At 37.9% G+C, this 26,424-nt stretch overlaps 1 protein-coding gene across 3 annotated transcripts in view; it reads left to right on the forward strand.

Moving 5' to 3' along the window:
• The window catches only part of L3MBTL4 (L3MBTL histone methyl-lysine binding protein 4), a 368,508-nt gene that overhangs the window by 66,987 nt on the left and 275,097 nt on the right, over positions 1-26,424 (forward strand). For all 3 annotated transcript variants that reach the window (XM_047090320.1, XM_047090321.1, XM_047090322.1), the window contains exons 4-8: positions 14,581-14,685; positions 15,986-16,121; positions 17,890-17,981; positions 19,182-19,336; positions 20,412-20,488. In XM_047090320.1, coding sequence (XP_046946276.1) covers positions 14,581-14,685; positions 15,986-16,121; positions 17,890-17,981; positions 19,182-19,336; positions 20,412-20,488 — 565 coding nt within the window. The remainder of the gene's footprint in view (positions 1-14,580; positions 14,686-15,985; positions 16,122-17,889; positions 17,982-19,181; positions 19,337-20,411; positions 20,489-26,424) is intronic.

Raw genomic sequence — 26,424 nt, forward strand, 5'->3', positions numbered from 1 at the left:
ATATAGTTGTAGTTTGAATTTTATATAGCAAGGGAATTGTTTCTCTCTTTCTTTCTTTCTTTCTTTCTTTCTTTCTTTCTTTCTTTCTTCTATTGTAACAAATTACAATAAACTTAGTGGTTTAAAACAACACAAATTTATTATCTGAAGTTCAGGAAGTCAAAAGTCTAAAATGGGTCAACAGGGCTATGTTCCTTCTGCAGGCTGTAGGGGAGAATCTGTTTCCTTGCCTTTTGTAGCTTCTAGAGGCCACCTGCATTTCTTAACTTGTGGACCCACATCACTGCAACCTCTTTCCATGGTCACATCTCCTTCCCTGGTCCTTCGGCATCCCTTCTGCAAGGACCTTTGTGATGACATTGTGCCCACCTGGATAATCCAGGATAACCTCTCCATCTTGAGATTCCCCACTTAATCACATCCGCACAGTCCCTTTTGTCCTGTAACATACTGTATTCACACATTCAGGGATTAGGACATGGCTGTGTTTGGAAGCCACTGCCCACAGGTGCATCCCCTTTCCACTGCTGGGCTGATCTGACCCTGGCCAGAGTGACTTCTCATGGCCAGCCCCCTCCTGTCATTCTCTTGTGATCTCTGCAGCACGCCCTGTGGCAAAACAAGGGATGCATCATCCTTAGCTCAACATATGGGTCCCTCCTTTCCCCAGCCAGCATGCACAGCTGCTTGGCCGTAACCTCTGCTTCCTGAGAGTGCACTTTCTCCTCTGCCAGACCCACTTCTCCATCCCTCAGGGTCAGTGGGCCCAGCCTCCTCCTGCCTCCTGCCTGCTCATTAGTATTTTGTCACGTACCCAGCCTTCCTCCCTTGAGGTTTATGCCGTCTCCTCCCTACCATTTCCACCCTTATTACTTCATTGGATTGTGCATGTGCATGGTTGTGTGTGTGCACACTCACGTGCTGTGCTCCTGAGTCTTCCTCTTCTCCTGCCACAGTCTTGTTCTCATCCTTGCACATCCTTTGCCCACATGAGCACCTGGTACCTTGAGTCTCCCCCCCCCAGGGCCTGACCCTCCTTTCCAGCACAGTCCACCACTGCACGCCACACTTGCATAGATCAGAACCAAACACCTTCTGCAGTGTGGACCTTTATTTTTATAAGTTTATTTATTTACTTTTGAGGGAGAGAGAGAGAGAGAGCGCGTGCATGGGAGGGGCAGACAGAGAATCCCACGCAGGTTCCGAGCTGTCAGCACAGAACTCAACTTGAGGCTCGAACTCACAAACCGTGAGATCATGTCCTGAGTGAAATCAAGAGTTGGAGGCTTAACTGACTGAGCCACTCAGGTGCCCCTGCAGTGTGGACCTTTAAGTCCCACTTTGTGGTCCCGTCCACTGCCAGTGCAGCCTTTTCTTCCCCTTATTTTCACAACACCAGTTTTTCCTTTCATTGACACTTGTGGTTATTGAATTTGTCCTTTTTCTTCCTTCTGGCTTCACACCTGCCCCTGGCCTAGCTAGGCCCCCTGTGTCCATCATTTCAGCCACTCTCTTGCCAGGATCTTCAACTGCCTTGTCCCCCTGTCATCCTCTCCCCATATGTGACCGCCCAAACCCCGGCTCTGGATGAATCATGTGTGCCTAACTTCTGCACCTAACTAAGCCACCAGGCACTGCTGGAGAAGAACCACAAAGCCTTGCAGATTGGTGGCACTGCAGACCTATAGTCTGCTGAGAGGGCAGTGCCTGGGCATCTTTCTGGGTCATCAGTCTGAGCGCCACCTGTTTCCTAGGAAAGCTCTTCTCTCAGTCACCTGCCCTCTCTCCCTCCCTCCCAGCAGAAGGAGTCAGTCCCTTGATGGATGTGCTGTGTCCTTCTTCCACTTCCTGCCACAAACTGTGACTCACACCTATTCACACATCTTTCCCGGGTTGGACTGGAAGAAATCTTCCTGCTCCTCGTCCCTTTACCTATGCTCTGGAGCTTTCCAGTTTCTGCTTTTCCAGAGAGAATTCATCCACTACCCATCAGTCATCTCATGTCCTGCTTGTAAGTTGCCTTCCCTTCTGAACGTTTATATCTAGAACATAAGTATGCCTGTCTGTCCCATCTTTAGGAAAGCATGCTGTCCCTTGGTCCTGCCCTCCTCTCAATAGCTCATCTCCTTAGTCTGGTCTAGCTTCTTGAAATGTTCACCTGAATTCTCTCTTTTCTTCATTTTCTAAACTTTACCCACCCTCCAAGCACTGCATCCTGGCCCTTACTTCAACCATTGCCGAAACTGTGCCCGCAGATGATTTCATCCTTGACTTGACTTACACCTTGACTTACATCCTTGACTTACACCCCCTCTGCTCCAGGACTCTGTCCGTGGTCAGCTGCTACTTTTGCTTGTTCCCAGCCACTCCTCACCAGGTGCTTCCGAAAGTCCTCCTCTTCTCCTGGGCTTCCATCTAGGGCCCCATTCTGCATGGCTCCCGGGGCATCTCATCCATCCCCGTAACTCCAGTTCTGACTAGACCTCATGGAGGCCATAACCTCCCAGACCTTTCTCTTGGTCTTCTGGCCTCTTCCCCAGCGTGGCCCTCAGCAGGCTTACACTCAGTACATGAAGACCGATTCCTCTTCTCAGTCTACCTGTGTGAGTCTGCTTCATGGGCTCCTCATCCTTGGGAAGGGCCTTCTACTCTCATTGCCCTGTGGCCAGCTGCCATTCCTCCTCTCTCTGCTTGAGTATTTCTGGCAATCTAGTCTGCTCAGGTTTTGCCCCTTCAGTTTCTTCTCTCGGCCCCTACCATTACTACCTTCATTTGGGAGTAAGCCCTCCACTTCATTTTGATAACAACTGTAACAGATTTGTATTGCTGGAATGATTGTTGTAAATTGTGGTTCTGGTTGTCATTTGTGTACATAGCATGTCTGATGGCTTTTTATGTTGTTCTGTGTGATTGCACACAAGTGTGTTTTGTGTCTGGGTAGAACTGTAATCTCTGTGAAGACTGATTGGGTTTCTTTCTTTTTTAAAAATTCCCTCTGCTTTGTGATTCTCTGGGAGAGGTGCACTTTTGAGCATCTTTAATTGGCTTGGTGCTTGGGCATGTGCTTCCTCAATAAGGCCTTTAAATTTTTCTCCCCTCAATAGAAGAAGGACTCTGATGTGTTTCTCTGACTCTTAGTTTTTTAACTGAAAGTGGAAGATAGTATCACCCACTTCTTAGGGACTTTGAGGAATTACATAAAATGTATATAAAGCGTTTAGCACAATATAGTGACTGATGTATAGTTCACTTTATTAAATGCAAGAATTCATTTTCTAAATGTCTTTTTATTTATTTTGAGAGAGAAAGTGGGGGAAGGGCAGTGAGAGAGGGAGAGAGAGAATCTCAAGCAGTTTCTGCAATGTCAACAAAGAGCCTGATGTGGGGCTTGATCTCATAGACCACAAGATCATGGCCTGAGCCAAAATCAAGAGTTGGAGGCATAATTGACTAGCCACCCAGGTGCCCAAATGTAAGAATTCTTAAAATTATACTTCTCAGATTCTAGTCCTTTGCTCTCCCCAGAACTTTCTCTCTGCCCTTCTTGACAGTATTTATTCAGAACACTAGCCAGGGCCAAGTCTCCCGAGACTTCATCCTCACTGGGACTTGCCTCTCTTTGACCACAGTAATGCTCTTGGCTGCCCCCATCAAGCATGGCCTATCAACTGAGGTGTTCCATCTCAGTTCCCTGATCTTCTGTGCTTCAGGGTGAATGTCAAGTCTGAAAACCACCCATCATTGGAGTTTCATCTGAAATCTTAGTGTTGATAGATACTGCTATTCCACATCTTCTACTCTTGTTGTGATGCTGCTCCTTCCATCTTTATGAGGAAAACAGATATATTTCCTCATTTGCTCTCCTTTGTCTCCTAAAGCAAGGCAAAATCATCATGTGGTTTTGGTGTTTCTGCTTTTTCTCCCCCTGCTTCCTTTAGCAACATCTTTTTCTTGGACACTCCTTAACACATTTTTGCATTATACCCTGTCCCTCTACATCTCTAAAATCTGTAGTAATCTGTTACGATTTTGGAAAGAAATACTTTGTGTCCTGATAAGGAAATTTCAGCCATCTGTAGGATGATGTGCTGTGGGGGGTTCTTTTGGAAAGAGCTGGGGGTAGTTGGGGAACAAAGACACCTTCCCAATTTAATCTCCTAATGGCCCTAGACATGACAGCTTTATTTGAACACACTGTTGTTCTCTCTCAACTTTCCTTATGAAGTCCAAGTGAAAGAATAGCTTACACACTCTCTCTAAATTTAACTTCTGTACCCAGACCTGAATTATATTTTTAAAAATCTATTTTTTAAATATGCCAGTACATTAAATAGAATCTGAAAAACCTGTGTCTGTGTTTTGTTTTTTATAAAGCCTGGATTTGTGTTTAGCTTTGCAGGTGCAGAAAAATGCTGCCATGAAAATTCGTATTTGTTATAACCCCCTGTAGAACAATTTCAGACAAGTAGGACTTTTTCAACCAAAACAGTTCAGTCAAATGTCAAGTTTTTGTGCTTTGAATGTGCTTCCAAATTACTTGCTAATCACTGAGAACCCTATTGTAGTTTTAATATAGATCCTTTTTAGATAATACTTTAAATATTAATCATTAGCCACATTGATGACCATGCATGGCTTTTTTGGTAGTTGTATAAACAAAAATGAAATACCTAATTATACTATGAATTCTCATGTGCTTAGAATCAGATTATAGTCTCTGTCCAGGTGCTCTGTCAAATACTTAAAGTGTGTGCTTGTTTGTTTTACTGTTTGTTTTTCTCTTCTGTATGTATTTTGCTGCCCCATTTTAAGATAACATCATTGATATTTAAGAGTTCTCCTAGGAATAAAGAAGATGTGATATATATATATATGTATATATATATACACACACACACACACACACACACACACGCACACACACACACAATGGAATACATACATATATGTATGTGGAATATTACCTGGCAATCAAAAAGAATGAAACCTTGCCATTTGCAACAACATGGATGGAACTGAGTGTATTATGTTAAGTGAAATAAGTCAGCTAGAGAAAGAAGAATATCATATGATTTCACTCATGTGGAACTTAAGAAACAAAACAGATGAACTTGGAAAGGGAAGGAAAAATAAGATAAAAACAGAGGGAGGCAAACCATAAGAGACTCTTAAATACAGAAAACAAACAGGGTTGCTGGCATGGTGTTGGGTGGGGGGATGGGCTAAATGGGTGATGGGCATTAAGGAGGGCACTTGTGATGAGCATTGGGTGTTATATATAAGTGATGAATCACTAAATTCTATTCCTGAAATCATTATCACACTATATGTCAACTAACTTGGATTTAAATTTTAAAAAATTAATTAAAAGAAAGAGTTCTAGGGAAAAAACATGTTTTGAAAAAAATACTGTGTGTATTATATTCACACCTTTGGTTGGGGTTTAAATCACAAGGCATATTGAGGGCAGAGAAAGAAGTATATTTTAAAACTAGACTCCTTGCAAAGTGAAGTCATTTAAGCTGATTAATGGCTGGGACTCTGAAGAACGGAGAGAATTCTCATTCATGTTCATTTTTCATGTTCTCTAAAGCTGTAAGTTCTGGGGCAAAACTGAAGATCCATCCTGAACTTGTAGCTCAGGTATTTTTCCTATTCTTAGAATCCACTTCTCTGTAATGGTGGGATTCAAAATACCAGAGTCCTGGGAAATGGTTAGCACATCTGAAGTAGTGAGGCTGGACAGTCTGATCAGGATTGCCTGTTCCTTCTTGGGGTGGGGGAGGCTTGGAGCCCCTGTACAGTCTGCTTATCTGCAGTTCCAGCTGGAAGCTGAATGTCGTGTTCAGAGATGTTCAGGGGAAGAGAAATTAAAAGAAGAAAATAGTGGTATTCAGAATCAAGAGTAGATAGTTTTCACAGCTCTTCTCTTTCAGTTAAAGCAAATTTATATTAGAAATATCTTTGTCTTTTTTCCCTAGAAGGGTTTAGTCATTTGGGGAAAAAATATGTGGTTTATTGTTGTAGACACTACACTCAGATATTTGTGGCATCTACTCAGTGGTGGCCAGTGAATTATCAGACAACTTCAGAAGTTATTTTTAAAAGTTGTTTCTATGCAGTATTTTATTTTATACTGTGTGGGTTCTTTCTCTTTGTTCATAAAGATTTTTGTTGGTATAAAGCTTCCTAAATCCAACAGTATATCACCCACTCTGCTAAGTGTTTTCTTTTTGTTTCTGAGACTATAAATCAGTCAGTGGGTAGGTTAGGGTAACTGGATTTACACACACACACACACCAGCCAAATTTCTTACTACCGATAAGGTCAGTAGTTCTGGAGAAATGAGAATTTTTGCATCTGAGATTATAGTAAAATAGATTCACAAAAAAGCAGTAGGAATTATATCCACTAACTTATTAAAGAATACTTTTGTTGTATCATGAGTTCTGTGTTCTCTTTTTGTAGAATGCTTCTTGTTATAATCTTGGCAGCAGTTTGGGATACAGAATTAATCTATGAAAAATGTTCAAAATAACAAGGAAGTAGTCTCTAAAATGAGAGTTTAAAAATACACAATCAGCCATCCTTCACTGCCATCTTAACTGAAGCCTTGCAGCGAGTTATGTTTAATTATGTAGGTGATGATTTTTCCCCATTAGCCTAACAAATAGATGGCAAAAATAGGCATCAGTTGAAAAAGCAGGATTTGAAGCATGCCTTGTTGCCTGGCCTGTATATCCGTGATGAACAGCTGCGGTGAACTGCTTTGTCTGCTTAGCGAAGACTCCTAAATATGTTGTTTAGTCAGTGATTGATTAATGACAGATTCCCTTAAAGGACAGCCATGTGGCTCTTAATCTTTTTTTAGGTCTGAGACCCTTTTGAACATCTAATGAAATCTATTGATAATCTCCTTAGAGAAGTGCTTAGATCCATTTGCACACAAAATTTTAAGGAGGCTTCTAGAGTCCCTGAAGACATCATAGATGCCACTCTTACTCCACCATTAAAGTCATGGACCCCGCCCCTGCCCCACCATTAAAAACAGCTACATTAAGGTGTAGTTTAGGCAAGAATAGAAAAACAAATGTGCATATGTACATGATTGGATGCTCTGTGTGAGTACGTGTATGTATATATGGATGTATATCTGTGTCTATCTATAGATTTACATATATTCAAGATCTCCATTTTCTCTGTGATTAAAACCAGAGGAAGCCAGGAGGGATTCTCATATTCCTGATAGGGTCTAGTGTTAGCTCAGGTGAAAATCATAAAGCTCCCTGAGGAGAAAGCAAGAAAGGAGTTTCATAACCCCTCATAGTCTGCCAGTATTTGCAGTGAATAGACTTGAAAGATGAAAGATTCATTGCAAGATACTCTACCAGGGGTTTGGGGTGGGGGGAGGCTTTGAAGCTTTAGTAATGCACCAGAAAGTTGGAATTGAAAAGTAGGTACAAAAATGTCATTGTCCACGAGCTGTCTATAAAGTCCTTGAAGGTATCAGGAGATATTGATAACATTATAAAAGTAAAAATTATCACATTATGGAAAATTTGGGTATTTCTTCCAAGCCTGAAACCTGGGTGTCAGTTTAAAATTCCCTGCCATCTTTGTCCTCTGCATCCAGCCGGTCATCAGGTACTGCCTGTCTTGTCTCCTTGCGTGGGTGGTGAACCTGCCCCTCCCGCCTGTTCCCAGCTCCGGCTCTGCATTGGTTGTGGTCCTCATTGTCACTTGTCCAGCCTCCTGCAGTGTTCTGGATTGCGGTTCAGCACACGGACCCGGGTTTGAATTTGCAGTCCAGGTTTTTACTGACTAGCTGTGAACGTCTCTGAGCCTCATAGGTGACATGGGGATTGTATAGTTCCAGTACAGTGAGTTTTAAGGCTTAAATGAGCAGAATTAGGTACTATACATGGCACATGGCAAATTCTCAATTATCGGTAGATATTAAAAGCCTCCGTAAGCATCTTTCCTATTTCTAGTCTTGCTATTTTTTAAGTTAATTCTCCATACTGCCACTAATAAGATCTTTACAGAATGCAAGAATTTTTTTTTCCTCCCCTCTGCTTAAAAGCTTTTTCTGGCAATTCATTGACTAAGAATAAACTGAAAGTTCCTTAACAAGACACACAAGGCTTCTTGGGACCTATGTCCTATCTACTTGCCTGGCATCGTCATCACTTAGTTTTAGTTTTGTGTGTGTGTGTGGGGGGGGGCGCACACTGATTTTTGAAAACTAATTATAATGCCATTTAAAAATTCTAATAAGACAGAAGAGTGTAAAAAGGCTTTCTCTCTGCTGGCTCCCCTTTCTAGGTGAGCCACTCAAAATGATTTCATGTATATACTTCCAGGTCTGTATTATGTAGTTATGCAGATATGTGAATAATGCTTATATAAATAGTTGTGTTCTACTCATCTGATGCTTGCTTTATATGTATCAGTATGTCATGGCTATCATGACACCTCAGCAAATTCAGGTCTTTTTTAATAGCGGCATTGTATTCCATTGTATTGTGTCTGTTTTCTCTCTCTGTAAAGTTAGTTTTGCATACATTGCTGTGGTAGGCTTATAATTGAGTTAGTCTTCCCAGATGGATACTCACGTGTCCTAATGATAGTTCCGTTTACTCCCCTGAATTAAAATGCCACCTTTAGTCCGTATTAAGTTCTCATATGGTATTCGGGGATCATTTAATGGTCGTATAGTACATATTCAGACCACACATTTTAGAGATTTTAAAAACTCATTCTACATTTTAATTATAAAATAAAAGTTTAAGAATTGTTGAAGTCTTTAGTTAGTGAGTGTGATGATGTTGATCTAGTATACTGATTACTCACTCATACACTAAAGCCAGACACACATTGTGGTCTCAGGAGGCACATTACATAACCTCTTGTGCCCCAGTTTCATTATCAGTAAAATGTACATAATGCCTATTTCATATGGTTTTTATGATGATTTAATGAATTGGTATTTATAAAATGCTTAGAACAGGATCTGGCCCAGAGTTAAGTGCTACGTAAGTACTTGTTGTATGAAAGCCATCTGTACATGGCCTGATAAAGGACAGTTCAAGCTCTATACACATCCCTTCTTGTTCCTTATTCCTCAGTTTGTTTAGTGAGATAATTGTACCTATTATAAGTAGTTGGCTATGATAGCAAGTGTTTGGTGGTCCTTCAGATAGACCTGTATTGTCCTGGATATTTCGATCAAATGTAAATTTGGACTCCTTTTGTTTTACCAAATGTTAAGTTAACAAGAATATCACTCTCAAAACCTGGCAGGTTGATTCTCTCTACTTCTCGTAACTTCTCTTTCATTGTATTTGTCTTAGGAGAATGTTTCTTCATGTTCCCTTCTGCGGTATTTGAATGATTTTTTATGCTACCAATTACATGACTGATTGTTTCCCCATTGAGTAAAAATAAATCATCAAGTGTTGACCAAGAGTTATATTCTCTGTGGTCAAGTTGTTTATATCACAGTTTGCCTACATAAGACTTCTTGCTATCTTACCTGTCACATTTAAAATTGTGACCTTTCAGCCTAGGAGATACACATTGAGACAGTTTGAGATTTTGAAGATGTTGCTGAGATAAACCATCGAAGAAGATGACCACTAGATTCATAGGCAGTGGTATTTGTTGTTATAAGAAATCTTATAAAATCCATATAAAATCCATACAAACATCTTTCCTTTTGACAACCATCATGTGAAGGATTGGAAACCAGCAGCCTGTGGTCCTGGACCAGGCCTTTGCATGGCATGCTAAAAGTGTGTGCTTCAGTGGCTATGATTCCCTTACATGCCTAATTTCTCCGAATTCTTTTGGCACTGAACTGAGATCAGGGAAATACCACTGACTTCCAACTCTTGTCTGTGAATAAAATAGAATGCCTGTGGGCATTTAGGTAGAATCTTCCACTTAGATAATCGACACTGTTCTGTAACATATATCCAGCTAATGGTCTGCTGGTGCTGATGGCCACCAACCTGCTGCAGTCTGTAGAGTGGGTCAAAAATAATCATCATGAGCATAATCTCTCTTGTAATGAGGGTCTCAGTGATAAACAGAGGAAAATGTCCAGAATTTCTCACGCACACCCACCAAGTGTCCAAGAGCTGCTTATGCCATACATTTATGACTTGGGAACAGAGATCTACTGGCACACACATGTGATGAAGAGTGCCTTATGCATCAAACTTCATAATGGGGTTTTGCTATTAGCCTGTCTGTTTTGCTCTGGGCATGGTGTTTTGTTTTTGTTTTTCCTAATGCTCTGACTCATCTTACTTTTAAATAAAAGTGTGTAATTTGTACCTGCTCTTGCTATGTGGTATAGAACTGTGAGTAATTCTTCTTGTCTATCATCAGTGACAAAATTCATTATTTTGCAATTGTCTGGAAAAATAAAATGACGAAACAAAACAACTTAACTTCTGTACCCCAGAGTGCAGTGCACCCTTGGAAATGCCCTTGAGGCCTCCACCGGGTTTTGTGTCTCTTGTTCCATTTCCACATCTGTCCCCAGCTGTGGAGCGAAGAGTTGGCAGATTTGGGTCCTTAGTTACAATCTGCTGCTAAGCAGGTTGTGTGACCTTGAGAATGTCTCTTAACCTCTCTGGGTTTGAGTTTATTTATCTCTAAAAGTTTTTTTCGGGTCCACAGACCTTACGATTTTTTATGACTGAGTTTAACAGACTATTGTTTGCTTTATGTGTGATTCCAGCTCCCTTTTGTCATCATAAAATATAATTTTACAACATGGCTATCAGTTATGTTCATAAAATATATGATATTTAGAGAAGAAAAAAATTAAATGTGCTATGAATAAACCATTAAAGAGATTGATGAAAGACAATGCTATTTCTCACTAAATGCTGCCTTTCAGATTGTTAAAATGAATGTTTGGGTTTTTATCTGAAACCCTCCAAAGAATGCTGTCGTCATTTTAGCCATGCAGCGTCCCTTGCAATGTTATCTAAAGCTCCCAAATTTCACTCAAAAAAACCTCTGAAAAAGCTAACAAGAGTAATGTTGATCATCCTAACTCCTGGCTGTAAATTATTGTCAGTATCTTGAATTTGTCATTCACATGTGAAAAGAAAGTATAGTCCATTCCATAGAATACTGGTTCCTCCCCGTCTCCGGTTTTGTATTTGAAGTTTTGTTAAAACATGAAAAATGTTCTCTCAGTTTTTAACAGCTTCTTAAATTTCCTTTCAGCGCTATTAGTATACTCCCTGTGTCTCGCCTTCCCCTTCGCTTTCTTATCAGTGTTGTGTGTACACACATGTATGTGTGTGCAGTGCTTTTGAAGTTAACCAAGAAAATTTCCAAGCAGTGAACAGGAGGCAGTCACACAAAACCTGTTACATACAATCTGCGGGAAAACAGAGTAGATGTGAGAAGAAGGCTGGGGGAATTAAACACACACATGACATTTATTTTTGCAGAAATAAAATATTCTTGAGAAATCATTCATTCTTGCCATTTCGTTTTGGGTTTTGTCATCCTTTAAGTTTCTCCTTGGAAGCTTCTAAAATGATCTGTGAATGTTCTTAACGACATTTTACAAGCCAATTTATAAAGCTATGAAAACAATTTCATGTTCATATAAAAAAGGCATGCACCCAGCTGTAGAGGATGGTGGAGTAAACTATGATACATACACACAGTGGAGTAAAATGCAGCTGTGAAAAAGAATGTGGACGTCACTGTGACCTGACATGGAGTGATTTCCAGGGGACATTAGGAAGTGAAAAAAGACACGTGCAAAATAGTATGTATAGTATGCTACCTTTTGTGTCAGAAGGAAGGGAAAAATAAGACGAAATATAAACATAAGTGTTTATTTTTACAAAATCAAATCCAGGAAGGACAGGCCGAAAAACAGCGAGGTTGGTTACCTATAACAGGTGGAGTGTGGCGGATAGGATATAGGAGGGAGAGGCACTTCTTTGAGAACTTTTTTTGTATAGCTTTAACTTTTGGAAGCATGTTAACATTCTACATATTAAGAGATAAAAATAAATTATTAAGAACCGAAAGCACATTTAAATCAACGAACTCGACCATATTTCAAGTGAATACCATAACTGCACTAAAGACAGAGAAAAACATGAATCCAAGTAGTATATGAACACAGTTTTTAACTATATACCCCATTCTTGGATGGCAGAGCAGGGAGGGAGAATTGCAAGCAAATCTTGAAATTTTTCTGTAGATATGTTTATTACAGGAGTGTAGGTGATATAGTCCTGAAACTCTAACAGATACGCTATAGAATTCAGTATATGAATACATGTGTGGACCTGGTTGGAGGAAAAAGACAAAAGTGGATGGAAAAAGGCAGAATAAGCCCATTAGGGATGAACTGGAATCAGACTTACCTGTCTGAACTTGACGTTTATAAAATATACATAAGTATGCATATATGTACATATATGTGTAAATGTTTATTATGTATGTGAATGTGTGTTTTCTATGTGACTATATAATGAAGGAATTTGACAACACTGTAATTTTGTGATCAAAATTAACATCACCAGAAAGAGGAGTCATGGATATCATCATGTGGCTCCAGATGTGATCTCCTGAGGGCACATCATCACCCATATAGTATACTGGCAGAAAATGCATAAACCGAATGTAATCATGAGGAAACATCCGACACATCCAGAATGAGAAACTTTCTATTTAACAGAGTGTTGGAGGGGAAAGACTACGTTCTTTAAAAATGTCAATGTTGTAAAAGATAAATAGTATGAAAAATGTTCCAGATTAAGGGAGAGTAAAAAGACATATCAACTAAATTTAATATCTGACCCTAGACTGAATCCTGTTCTGTAGGGAGACAGTGTTACAAAGTGCATTGTTGGATAAGTTGGAAACATTGGAATATGAATGGAAGATTAGCTAACAGTATATAAATGTTAAATTTACAGAAGTTGATAACTGAACTGTTGTTATGTAAGAGAATGTTCCTGTTCTTGGGGAATGTACACTGCCTGCTCTTTGGGAAAATCATTTAGTACTTAAGGGTAAAGGGCTCGCGAATGATTTAGAAAAAATCATAAGTACATGTGTATGTATCTGTGTATATCTATATCTGTGTACATACACAGATGTATGAGAGAGGGAGCAAAGAGAAATGATAAATGAGGTCCTCTACTATTGTTAAGAATAACTGGGTCTAGGCAAAGGCTATGCATGTTCTCTGTATTATTTTGTTCTTGCAACTTGTAAGTTTGACATTATATCCAAATGAAAATATTTTTTTCCAAAAGAATAAATTTCACCCTAAAAATAAACACTAATATGTAACTAGTAATAAATAGTAATAAAATTAGTGATTAAAAATCAGCTCTTGATCTAATAGAACTACTAGATTTCAATCATTACTTTCTATTAGCATACTTATAATTTATCTGCAATTAAGAATAAATTGACTAGTAATGCTGAATCTGCTCAAAACTGCTCAAAAGTAATAATAATTTAGCAAGGCTGTGGAAAACAAGGCTAGTATTAAAGAGAATAATATGAATGGGAATACATTAAAGTCTATTACAAAATAGATTCCATTCACAGTAACAATAAACATTGAAAGGTATACAGAAATAAATGTAAGAAAGCATTTTTGAAGCCTGTTTGAAAATTTTAATAACATATGAAGTCTGTTTTAAAATTGTAAAAACATCTTGGACAAACAAAAGTGATTAGGTCAAATGGAGAGGGAACAAGCTCCTGAATTAGAAAACTCAATATGATAAAGATTGCTCTCTGGACAGTCATTATAAGCAAGTGAGACAATGTGATATAGGCAAATACACCAATGAACAGAATAGGAAGGCCAGAAATAGACCTACAGATATGTAGAAACATGATATAATGTGATAACTTTGCTGAATAATGAAAACTGAAGACTATACCAAAAATTTTGCTGAATACTCTGTTTTCCATATGAAAAAATAGATCCTACCTCACACCATAGAACAAAATTAATTCCAGTTGTGTTGTAGATTTGAATATTAAGAACAGAAGTTTTAAAAGAACACCAGAAGAATGTCCATGTAACTTCAGGATTGTGAGAGATTTCATAGATTAGATGTGCACCCTGTACAGGGAATAATTGGTATATTTTACTACATTAAAATTAAAAAAAATTCTCTACAACAAAGTTATCATAAAGAAAACAAAGAGCCAAGTCATAGACTGGGAATAGGTAATCATTATAATCAACAAAGGATTGTTTCCAGAGTGTGGCAAGAATTCCTTAAAATCACTAAGGAAAAACGGGCAAAAGGGATAAATGGGGAGTTCATAGGCCATGTAGTTTCTCATATGAACTGTTTCATAATGATCAAATGATCAAACACTCTTTGTGGGCCAAATATAGAAAAGCAGCCTTCTATCTTTAGAAGCTATCTTTAACTATATCACTGGGATTTCAAACTAGTACAGTAAGTTCTTGATTGTATGCATAGCCACACCAAGTGTTTTAATATCAAATTGTGACGATATTTCAGTAGCTAATGTTATATCATGAAATTTCATAGGACCAATCCTTTCCGGAGCACGAAAATGGTTTTCAGGTTGGAATGAGATTAGAAGGCATTGACCCCCGACATCCATCTGTATTCTGTGTACTGTCTGTAGCTGAGGTAAGAGATGGTGTTACTGTCTTGGGCTGAGTGCACAGTGACAGAAGAGAATTTTCTAGAGAATAATGAATTTGAGTGCTTTCTGTTATAAACAAGTTCCAGTACATTATGGATTAATTTTAGTCAGTGATGGGTGAAATACGTTTCTTAATGAATTTTTTTTCCTTCTCTGAAGATTAATCTTTTAATAAGTCCTTTATCACCAGCAGTTACCCTTGTTTCCATTGGTAAAGTTTTCATCTGAGGTTGATGAAAATCAGTGAATCCCACAGTGTTACTTTTGTCTGTTAAAAGAGACATAATTATTTAAGTTTTAGCTGAACTAATGAGAAATGTGTATGAAAAATGCCTATGCACGTGAATTATATATTTATAGAAATGCAAGCATTTTATGAAAATTATATAGAATGAAGAGCCATTGATGAAAGTAAATGGCTTATAAGATGTAATATTTACTAAACGTTTTATATTATTAAAATGATGAAAACTGTATTTTTAATAACCACATATAAAACACTATTCACTTAATTTACTGATTGATTATAGCTATTAAAATTTGTATAGCATCTCTTAAGGATGCATTCCACATTGTTTTATTATTTCCTTTATTAGGTATGCTAGATCCATATGTTAGAGTTGAAATGAGGCCATGTCCATTTTGGTTTTGCTCTGTACTTTAGCTTACACTGTCTTGGGATATGAATCCAAGCTAGACAGCAGGAGGTGGGGTTTCTGAAAGCAATATTTAACAGGTATTGAATTAACAAATAAACTTTTTGATTGATGGAGATGTAAATTGACCTCAGATTTCTAGAATGAGTAAAAGGATATTTTTTTATAGAAAAAATTCTAGATACTTAAAAGATAGTGTCTGTTTGCCAGCATTTTGCTTTATTCAGATGTCCTCTTTAAATTTGTTTTTTAAAATTTTTTTTAATGTTTATTTTATTTTTGAGAGAGAGAGAGACAGAGAGCCAGAGACAGAGTGGGGGAGGGGCAGAGAGAGAGGGAGACAGAATCTGAAGCAGGCTCCAGGCTCCAAGGTGTCAGCACAGAGCCCAACGCAGGGCTCGAACCCATGAACCGCGAGATCATGATCTGAGCCGAAGTTGGATGCTCAAACTACTGAGCCACTCACGCGCCCCTCTAAATTTGTTTTTTTAACACAAACACATTTGTATGGAAGGATTTGTTCAAATATGTTGATGGCACTGACAGAATATACGACAATTTTGTTAATTTTGTGTACCCTTCAAATGTGTGACACTTAATGAAGGATTGTAAACATTCCATTTTACAGGTGTGTGGTTACCGCCTAAGACTTCATTTTGATGGTTATTTAAGCTGCTACGATTTTTGGACCAATGCTGGTTCCCCTGACATTCATCCAGTAGGGTGGTGTGAAAAGACCAAACATGAATTGCACATCCCTAAGGGTAAGCCAGGTTGGAAAGAGAGTTTGTTTTATTTTAACAACATTTTATGAAACACTAACAAGAGAGCCTGGTGTGAATTGATTTTCAAAATGAAAGTTTAACCCACAGAAAGCAGTAAGACTACAAGGACACCATTTTTATAAATGAATAAATGTCTTTAAAAGAAAAACACCATTGATTACTAAGGTCAAATATTCTGATAAGGTACCTAAGGCAGAAATTAAATCTTATGAGTTACATAAAGTTTATTAAAACCTTATAAGGAATGAAGAAACTTATTTTTCATCACGATTGAAATGAAATATTTCACTTAGTCACTGATGTCATACAGGGAGGAACTTTGATTCACTGTATGTCATCTGTTTCAAACAGATCTTGGAAAACAGGGAACTATGAAAGAGAAGACAGTTTCACAATCTGCTTTCTTTTTTTGGGAATTGAAAATCTCATCTTTGTCTTTTGTTATGTGCTAGAGGACCTGGTGCTGGTAGATGTGACTGAAGCCTTTTTTATTTGCTGTGTGCTGGTGAGATGAGGATTTAATCAGTTGAGATGCCTGTGGGCCCATTTCCTTGCACAGCAGATTTCTGTGTACAGTCTCCTGCTTGGATGTTAGAGTATTTGATGGCTGTGGCTCTTCTGGAGTCAGTATATAGTCATTTCATTCTCCGTAACCAACTCAGAGTATCCTTGGGGGATCCGTCCCTAAGACTAATGGCAGAATCCCTAAGATTGCTGGATTTCATGAAAGCTGGTCACAGGCTCATTCATTCAGTAGGTATTTATGGAGCCCTTGCTGTGTGCAGGCACTGGGGACAGTAAACCATCTGCGTCTTCATGAGGCTTTCATTCCAGAGGGGAGAGCAGTAATAAAGATAAGCTATAGTGTCGAGCAGTGACTGGATTAGGGGACGGAGAGCTTGCTGAGGAAGGGCGTGAGAACATCACTTCCCATACACAGGTGGATGAAATGAGGGAAACCAGTGAGGCTCCTTGGCTAAGAAGGCTGTCAGAGAGAAAAGCAAGAGTAAACACCCTGGGGCTGGAGCCTCTGGCCACATTGAGAAATCTCGAGGCGATGAATGTGGCTGGAGCAGAGAAAACAAAGGCAAGAGGTAGGAGATGGAGTTAGGGGTCTAACCCTGGCCTTGGGGACTATGCAAGGAGTTTGACTTTTATTCTGTGTAACACTTAATCAGAAAATATTTATTGAGCCCCTCTTATCGGGGCAAGCACTGTGTGAGCCACTTTAAGGCACATGGAGAGGAGGAAAAGTAAAAAATGGAAACCCCATAAAGATAAACAGCAGAAATCTGGGGCTGCCAGATGGTCTTTGGATTGTGAAGGGGTTTCTGTAATTTCCCCAAGGGCTGGCACCCTAGATTGTTGCATCAGTAGGATCTCTGACATTCTCAGTGAGATGACTTCTTCAGGGTGATGATCAACTCAGGAACTTTGTCTCTTCCCTTTTTCCATGTTGGAAAGCCTTACTAAGAGATGAGACTCCCGTCAGGCTTCCAGGGTACCAGTTCCATATCTTAATGAGTTTAAAAAATTTGTAGGGAGTGGCACGCCTGATGGGAAGTCACAACAGTTTTGAATTTCATACGTTAAAAAACATTGAAACAATTTAGGGATTTTAATTTAAGTCTTTTGTGGTCTGCTAAAGGACATTGAATTTATGACAGAAGACTAGAGAAGGCTAATATATTTAATATGCACATGGTTACATCCTGTGGGTATTTTGAGCAATCCATATTTTTTTTAGGTTACAGAAAAGATAAATTTGTTTGGATGGATTACTTGAAGGCCTGCAAATTGCAAAATGCTCCCAAGAAATTATTCAGAAACCGGAGTTCTGTAAGTATTTTCTTCCTCAGTATAAATCAGATTTCCACTTGAGCTTAAATGTCTTAAAATCCACTATATATTCTGTTGTATTTTAATCTTTTCAGAATCCTTAGCTTCCTATGACTTTTCTCACTTAATTTGTCAATTTCCTATGGTCATATCTTTTTTCCTTCTTTAAATTTACAATTAAATACTTTAGTCAGAGGCAGAGTTGAAGATTTTATATTTAAATCCTGCTAAAATTTAAAATGCCTTTTAGAAATGTTTTTTCTTTTTGCTTCCAATGAGTTACTTGTTTCAACTTACCTTTGGTGTTTTGAGACTGGTAGTTATCACAGGTGGACTTTGAATAAACCCAGCTTAGTTGGATTTATGTGTAACAAGAAAGAGGGCGACATTTCATACAGATTCAAGGGGCATATGAAGATTCGGGTAGCGCATACTCCTTATGCCCTGTGTCCCCAGCAACCTACCAGCTCTTCAGGAGAGAACGAGAGTAAGGGTGCAGAATAGATAGTGAAGAGATAGAAAAAACTCTTCTTGTCCCAATATATTGTATGTATACTCTCTAAGTCCCAGGACTGGCTAATTACACCCTACAAGAAGTGGAGTTTTATTATTGTAATGTTATGGTAAATCATAGCCCTTACTGGTTTTTAATATGAAAAAATATGTACAGATGCTACAAAAAACGCGTTTGGATTATTTTAAGTTTATTTGTGGATTAATGCATGTATTTCTTAAATATTGAGAAAGCCACTATTTTCACATCTCATCAAAGTAAATGATAATTTTGGTGCTAAAGAGCCTGTCTTTACTACTTCTCCAAATTCTGATGTTTGGAAACTATTCAAAAGCCTACAAGGAGCAGAGAAAATTACTTGACACTCCTGCATTCAGTAAACATCATATTTTAAAATTAATACCATTTCTTCTAAGAACTGAAAAGGGAAGATGATAATGAGGAGGGAAATAAAAGTTTCCTGCATGCAAATGTAAAAGCTGGTTACCTGGGTTTTTGTTATGAAGGTTAACTTCGTTAACAGTTTACTGCAATATTATTACTAGCATTTGCTGGTTTCATTCCGGAGGGTAAGTGTTGATACCCCTTAGACTGTTCTGATGCTAAACATAGAAGTTTTGACAGTGGCTCAGTCCTCTTTGGTGTCCTGTTTCTCTTTGTGCCTCTTCCGTCTGGTGCTGTGTTAGAATGGGCCAATGCCTAAAGAATTTCAGGTTGGAATGAAGCTGGAGGCCGTCGACAGGAAGAACCCTTCCTTGGTGTGTGTGGCAACCATAGCAGATATTGTTGAAGATCGCTTACTAGTGCATTTTGACAATTGGGATGATAGTTACGATTACTGGTGAGACACCAACGTGCGTTTTATTTTCGTGTGTTCGTGTTTGGTGTTAAGAATTTAATTTCATTCCAGTCCTGTCACCATTCTTTCTGTTCTTAGAGTAATGAACATCAGGAATTTAGTGACCAACTTCTCACTTCCTTCTCTCCCACATGAATTGCCGAATTAAAGAACCCGAGAAACTTCTCCATTCTATGAGAGGTTACCTAATGAGGCTTCATCTGAAATAATATGACCAGTTCAGGGCCCTTCACTATAGTGTGTCTAGTTTGTGAGGGAAGTATTTCTATGAAGAGGAAGTTAAGAACTTGCAGTATTTTTTTTTTCCCGAAAAATGTTGAACTCAGCCTGTCATATTTTTTAAAGGGAAGATTCACAGGGAGAACGGAGGAGTGAATTATTTGAAAGCCTGTGGGGAGCAGAGAAAATGTATGCTACGATACCATTAAACTAACATTGCATGAGTTAAAAGGGTTTTCTGGGTAAAAACCTGAAATATAGAAGAGGGAATGGCAAAAATCATTTTTGTAGCGTTTCTTCACAGTATATCCTGAATAACCAACACGTCTCTGCCTGAGGCTGTGGTTCTTCATGTGCATGAAGGGGACCCGGTTTTCTTCTTTGAACTAAGATAAGAAGTAGAACATTGATTAATTGTTCTATGTGTCTTAGGTAGAATGGTCTGGGTTCCTTGAAACGGAGAGGGAGGAAATGGTAGGCATATGGAGTCTGATTGGTCTGTCTTATTAAACTCTGGGCCGGCCTATTAATATTTTTCCTTGCTGCTAGCAAGAAGTGGTGGAGGAAGCTTATTAAATAAAATGTGCACTCCTTGGGGATATCACTGGCAGTTCAGGTTCTAGTCAAACACTTTTTGAGAATACTTCTAAATTTCAAGAGAGGTTTGGTCACTTAGCTTATAAAATACAGTGCTAAAAATTACTTCTGATTCTATTTAGCTACAAAATATTTTAGTTATGTAGTTCTATCTTCCATGGAGTAATGAATGGTCATTACTCTTGGATTCTTTCTCTGGCACTGAGTCATATAGGCTCTGAAACAGAATCCTGTTTTGCAGGTGTGATGTAAATAGCCCTTATGTCCAGCCAGTTGGTTGGTGTCAGGAGAATGGAAGAACTCTGATAGCACCCCAAGGTGAGTGGACCGGCTGGGTTTTCTTTGAAGCATCTCTGTGTGAGTGGCAATGCCTGTTTTTATTTTTGTGTATGCAAACCACATTTCAACACCAAGTGTGTGATAAAAATACTGTGCAAGATTCTATTGACCAAGTAACCCACATGTCTGAAATCTGCTCGTCTTTCCCATAATGCAAATGGACTCTGTTTATAAAGATATATTAGGTGGCCATTTAAAAAAAGGTTGCTAAAAAGTTTTACCCAATGAAATGAGTACCATTGCTGCAGATCCGTATTTCGAACTAGCTATTTCCGCCTACATACTTTATCTTATAACTTATGTTAATTCACTAATTGAGCCATAAGATTATTAAATACACTTAACTTGGGGGTTAAATGACAAATGGAGAAATCTAAGGAGTGAGAATTAGCCGTGAGTCTTCAGACTTGCCAGAACTCTTCACTACACCAACTTAATGGTTCAGCTAAACACCAAAGTAGGGACTTTTTCTAGTTATTTGTATTTTTTCTCACTACAGAAATACTAAGTATTTAGAGACTTTCTCTATCAAATTTATGTTTTATAATTTGAAAATTAGTTAGATACAGTGGCTGCATAAGCTTAGCATTTTTACAAGAAGTATTCTAGGAGAAAACAGTTTCTTTCAATAAAAAATGTGCAGGAAGAAATGTAGAGTATGTAACATGCCATTCTAGAATGGAGCAGATATTTAGTGTTTTTATTTGAATGATTCTAGAATTTTACTGTGTTTTAATATTTTTTTTCTTAATGCAGAAAAATAATAAGGATTTGTCATCAAAATGGCATGAGAAAAATTCAAAAACTAAAAACTAATCAACAAACCAAACCAAGCCAAATTTAAAAAAAACACAACCTATTTAAACTATCCAGTTAGCTAGAAAAGTTTTATCAAATGTGTAACATCTTCCCAAATTCTGATTTTGATACGCAGACAGATTTAGAGTTGTTTGTCCTATTTTTCTGTAAAACCGGCTAAAGTTAACTTTAGAGTAATGTTCTTCAAGATGAGGTGAAGTGTTTGCGAGATCTCAGAACATGTTGTTTGAGTTGGTGTGTCTGGAGGTAGAGCACACTCTGTTTCCCATTTCCTTTAGTGGAATCACTTCTCTGCTGCCTGTAGCTTGTTCTCACTAGACTTCATGGATAGAGTCTGTGGTTAAGTTCATCACCTCATCTCTTGGCGCTGTGTCAGTAGAGAAGTAGTCTGTGTAGTACTTGAAGAATTGTATGTCCAGAATCTTTCTTTGTTTTAAGTTTTTTGATGTTTGTTTTTGAGAGAGAGAGAGAGAGAGAGAGAGAGGGAGGGAGAGGGAGAAGGAGAGGGAGAGGGAGAGAACGAGCGGGAAAGGGGCAGAGAGAGAGGGAAACAGAGAATCTGAAGCAGGCTCCAGCCTCTGAGCTGTCAGCACAGAGCCTGACGTGAGGCTTGAACCCACTGACCGTGAGATCATGGCCTGAGCCAAAGTCAGATATTTAACGGACTGAGCCACCCAGGCACCCCTGTCCTGTCCAGAATCTTTCCATCATTAGTGTGAACTGAGAATTGAGGAGGCAAAGCTCCCATACCCCAGATAAAGCCAAGGCTTGAAGGTTCTGCTTGTTGGGAGTAAGAAACTATTTAGTTCATAAAGTGAATAAAGTACCAACCTAGGTTTGTCATTTTCCCCATGGAATTGATTGCATATACAAATACCATTACCATTCTGAAATTTGAGTAAGAGTTGTCCACATAGACTAATTTAGTGATAGTCTATGCTTTAGGGTCAGATTTTCTTCCCTACGACTTAGGTTTAAAATTCTAAGGAGATTTTGTCCTGTTATACAATGTCTGAATTAGAATCTTTCAGTTAACCTACCTCTAAACCTTATATACTTGTTGGTGTTTCTTTTACACATTACAGAGTGTTTTTATATAGTAAAATACTACCCTCCTCTAAGCCCCAATTCATACAACCCTTTGTTTCTCTGTAGCAAATTCTTTACCTACTTCTTTTTCCTACTGAGATATAATCCACGTATTATAAATTTTGCCTTTTAGTGTATAATTCAGTGGTTTTTAGTATACTCGCAAGGTGGTACAACCATCACCATTATCTATTACCAGAGATTTTTATCACCTCCCAAAGAATGTCATCCTCATTTTCTTCTCCCTCTCAGGCCTAGGCAACCACCATTCCCTATCTCTATGGATTTGACTGTTCTAGACACTTGGCCACACGTGGAATCATAGAGTATGTGGCTTGTTGTGTCGTAGCTTCTTTGATTTAGTGTAATGTTTTCTGAGTTCATGTTGTAGCATGTCTCAGTACATCATTCCTTTTGTTTACAAATAATATTTTAGTGTGTAGATATACCACATTTTGTTTATGCATTCATTATTTGATGGCCATTTGGTTTGTTTTCACTTAATGACTATTATGAATAAAGCTGCTATAAACTTTCATGTTAACCTACCTCTAGGTAGTTTCTGAGTGATATGTTTTAATTTCTTTTGGGTATAATTCTAGGAATGGCATTGCTGGGTCATAAGGTAACTCTGTTTGAGGAATTGACAAACTGTTTTCCAAAGGGGGCCACACAGTGTACATTCCCACTGGCAACGAATGAGAATTCTACTTCCTCCACATCCTCACCAGTATGTTACTGTCTTCTTGATTACAGCCATCCTAGTGGGTAGAAGGTAGATCTCGTTGTCCTTTTGATTTGCATTTCTATAATGACTAATGATATTGAACATCTTTTACTGTGGTTATTGGCCATTTGTGTATCTTCTCTCAAAAAATATCCATCCAAATCTTTTGCCCACTTTTAAATTGGGTCATTTGTCATTTTATTATTGAGTTGTAAGTGTTCTTTGGATATTAGATGCTGCAGTTGTTTTCACTTTCCTGATGGTTTCTTTTAAAGCACTCTTTAAAGTTTTTAATTTTGATGAAGTCCAATTTATCTGTTTTTTTTTTCCTTTGTTGTGCTTTTGCTAAGAAAGCACTGCCTAATCTTTGGTCACAAAGACTTGTCACTAAAGACTCTACTTTCCCTATTGATTGGCCTTGGCAGAATTATTGAAAAAACAGTTGACTATAGATACATGAGTTTATTTCTGGATTCTCAATTCTATTGCATTCCTTTACATGTCTACCCTTAGGCCAGTACCAGACTATCTTGATTACTGTAACTTTGTAGTAAGTATTGAAAATAGGAATTGTGAGTCCTTTAACTCTATTTTCTTCTTTCTCAAGATTGTTTTGGCTGTTCTGAGTCACTTGCAAACATATCCCTATGAATTTTAGAATTAGCTTGCCAATTTCTGTCCAAAAAAAGTCAATGCAGATTTTGATAGGGATTGATCTATATCAATTTAGGAATTAGCCATCTCGAAAATATTAAAATTTTCAGCCCATAAACCTGGGACACGTTTCCACTTCTATAGATCTTTAGTTTTCTTTCAATGATATTTTGTAGGTTTCAGTCTGTAAGTCTTATACTTCATTAAATTTGTTCCAAGGTATTCTGTTTTTTCTTAATTGAAGTGAAATTTACATGACACACAATTAACCATTTTAAAGTGTATAATTTAGTGCGTCTGGGTGGCTCATTGGTTAAGCATCTGACTCTTGGTTTCAGCTCAGGTTATGATCTCACGGTTCGTAGGTTCAAGCCCCACATCAGGCTCCATGCTGACAACCTGGAGCCTGCTTGAGATTCTTTCTTTCCCCCTCTCTCTGCCCTTCTCCTGCTCAGGCTTGTGCTCTCTCTCAAAATAAATAAATAAACTGAAAAAAATAAAGTGTACAATTTAGTGGTAGTGTATTCAGAATGTTATGCAACCACTAGCTCTCTAGTTTCAAAACTTCCATCACTTAATAAAAACGTTCTGTACTTATTAAGTAGATACTCCCCACTCCCTGCTCTCATCCCCTTGTAACCTCTACTCGCTTTCTGTGAATTTGCCCATTCTTGATATATTATACATATTATATAAAAAAGAATCCTATAATACATGTTTGTATTTGGCTTCTTTTACTTAGTGTAATGTTTTCAATGTTCATCTGAGTTGTAGCGTGTATCAGTATTTCATTCCTTTTTACGATTGAATTCTATTCTGTTGTATGTACACACGCCATGATTTGTCTGTCCATTCATCTGTTGGACATTTGGTTTGTACCTTTGGCTATTTTAACTAGTACTACTATAAGCATTCATGTACAGTTTTCTGTGTGGACATGTGTCTTCACTTCTCCTTGGTGTATACCCATTGTAGAATTGCTAGGTCATATGATAATTCTATGTTTAACATTTGGAGGAACCGACAACTGTTTTTTGAAGTACCTGTGCCATTTTAATATTCTCATTAGCAAACATGTGGTAATTCTTACTTCTCAACATCCTTACTTCTCAAAGAAACTTGTTCTTTTCTGTTTTCTTAATTAAACCCATCCTACTGGGTGTGAAGTGGTATCTTATTGTGGTTTTGATGTGTACTTCTCTAATGATCAGTGATGTTAATCATCTGCTCATGTGGTTATGGGCCATTTGCATATCTTTTGAGAAATATTTATTTAAATCTTTTGCTTGTTTTTTAAAACATTGGGTTATATTTTTATTATTTATATATTATTTAAAAATTGTTTCCACTTACCTATATTGCATAAATGATTTACAGATGTCTTACCACATTCTATAGATTGTATTTTCACATTCTTGATAATGTATTTTGCCATGAAATAGTTTTTAGTTTTGATGAAGTCCAATTTATCTATTTTTTCATTCATTCATCATGCTTTGGTATTAAATACAAGAATCCACTGCCAAATTTGAGGTTGTGAGGATTTACCAATATGTTTTTTTCTATGGATTTTATACTTTTAGCTTTTATATTTGACTTGTTGATCCATGTTGATTTAATTTTTGTATATGAAGTAAGGTAAGGGTTCAGCTTCATTCTTTTGGATATGGTCCAGTTTAACCAGTGCCATTTATTTAAAAAGCCTATTCTTTCTCCATCACATGGTATTGGTACCATTGTTGAAAAGAAGTTGGCCACAGATATTTAGGTTCATTTCTGGATTCTCGATTCTATTCCATTGGTCTGTCTATACACCTATCCATATGCCAGTATCATCCTATTTTTTTACTTTAGTTTTTAGAAAAATTTTAAGTTCACAGAAAAATTGGGAGGAAGGTACAGAGATATCCTTTATACCTCCTCCTTCACATATGCACAACCAGCTGCCAGTATCAACATTCCCCACCACAGTGATACATTTGTTGGAATTGATGAACCTACATTGACATCATTATCACCCAAAAGTAGATAGTTTACTCATGGTTCACTCTTGGTATTGTGCATTCCGTGGATTTGTACAAGTGCCTAAAGACATGTAGACCATCATTTTGGTATCGCACAGAATATTTTCACTGCCCTAAAAATCCTCTGTGTTCTGCCTAGTCTTCTTTCTCACTCCCCGAACTCTTGGCAGCCAGTAACTTTTTTTTCTTTTTTTGCTGTATTTATAGTTTCGCCTTTTCCAGAATGTTATATAGTTGGAAACATACAGTAGGTAGGCTTTTCAGACTGGCTTCTTTCACTTAGGAATATGCATTTGAGGTTCCTCCACATCTTCTCATGGCTTGATAGCTCACTTCTTTTTAGTGTTGAATAATATTCCACTGTCTGGTTGTATCTCAGATTATATATTCATTTATCGACTGAAACACATCTTGGTTGTTTTGATGTTTGGGCAATTATGAATGGAGTTGCTATAAACATCCATGTGCAGATTTTTGTGTGGACATGTTTTCAACTCCTTGGATAACTTCAAAGGATGATACTGTTGAATGGTATGGTAAAGGATGCTTAGTTTTGTAACAGCCTGCTAAACTATTTTCCAAAGTGACTGTAACACTTTACA

Source organism: Lynx rufus, unplaced genomic scaffold (assembly GCF_022079265.1).
Source record: "Lynx rufus isolate CCGP_SWC_20201006 ecotype Redwood Valley unplaced genomic scaffold, mLynRuf1.p SCAF_29, whole genome shotgun sequence".
NCBI lineage: Eukaryota > Metazoa > Chordata > Mammalia > Carnivora > Felidae > Lynx > Lynx rufus.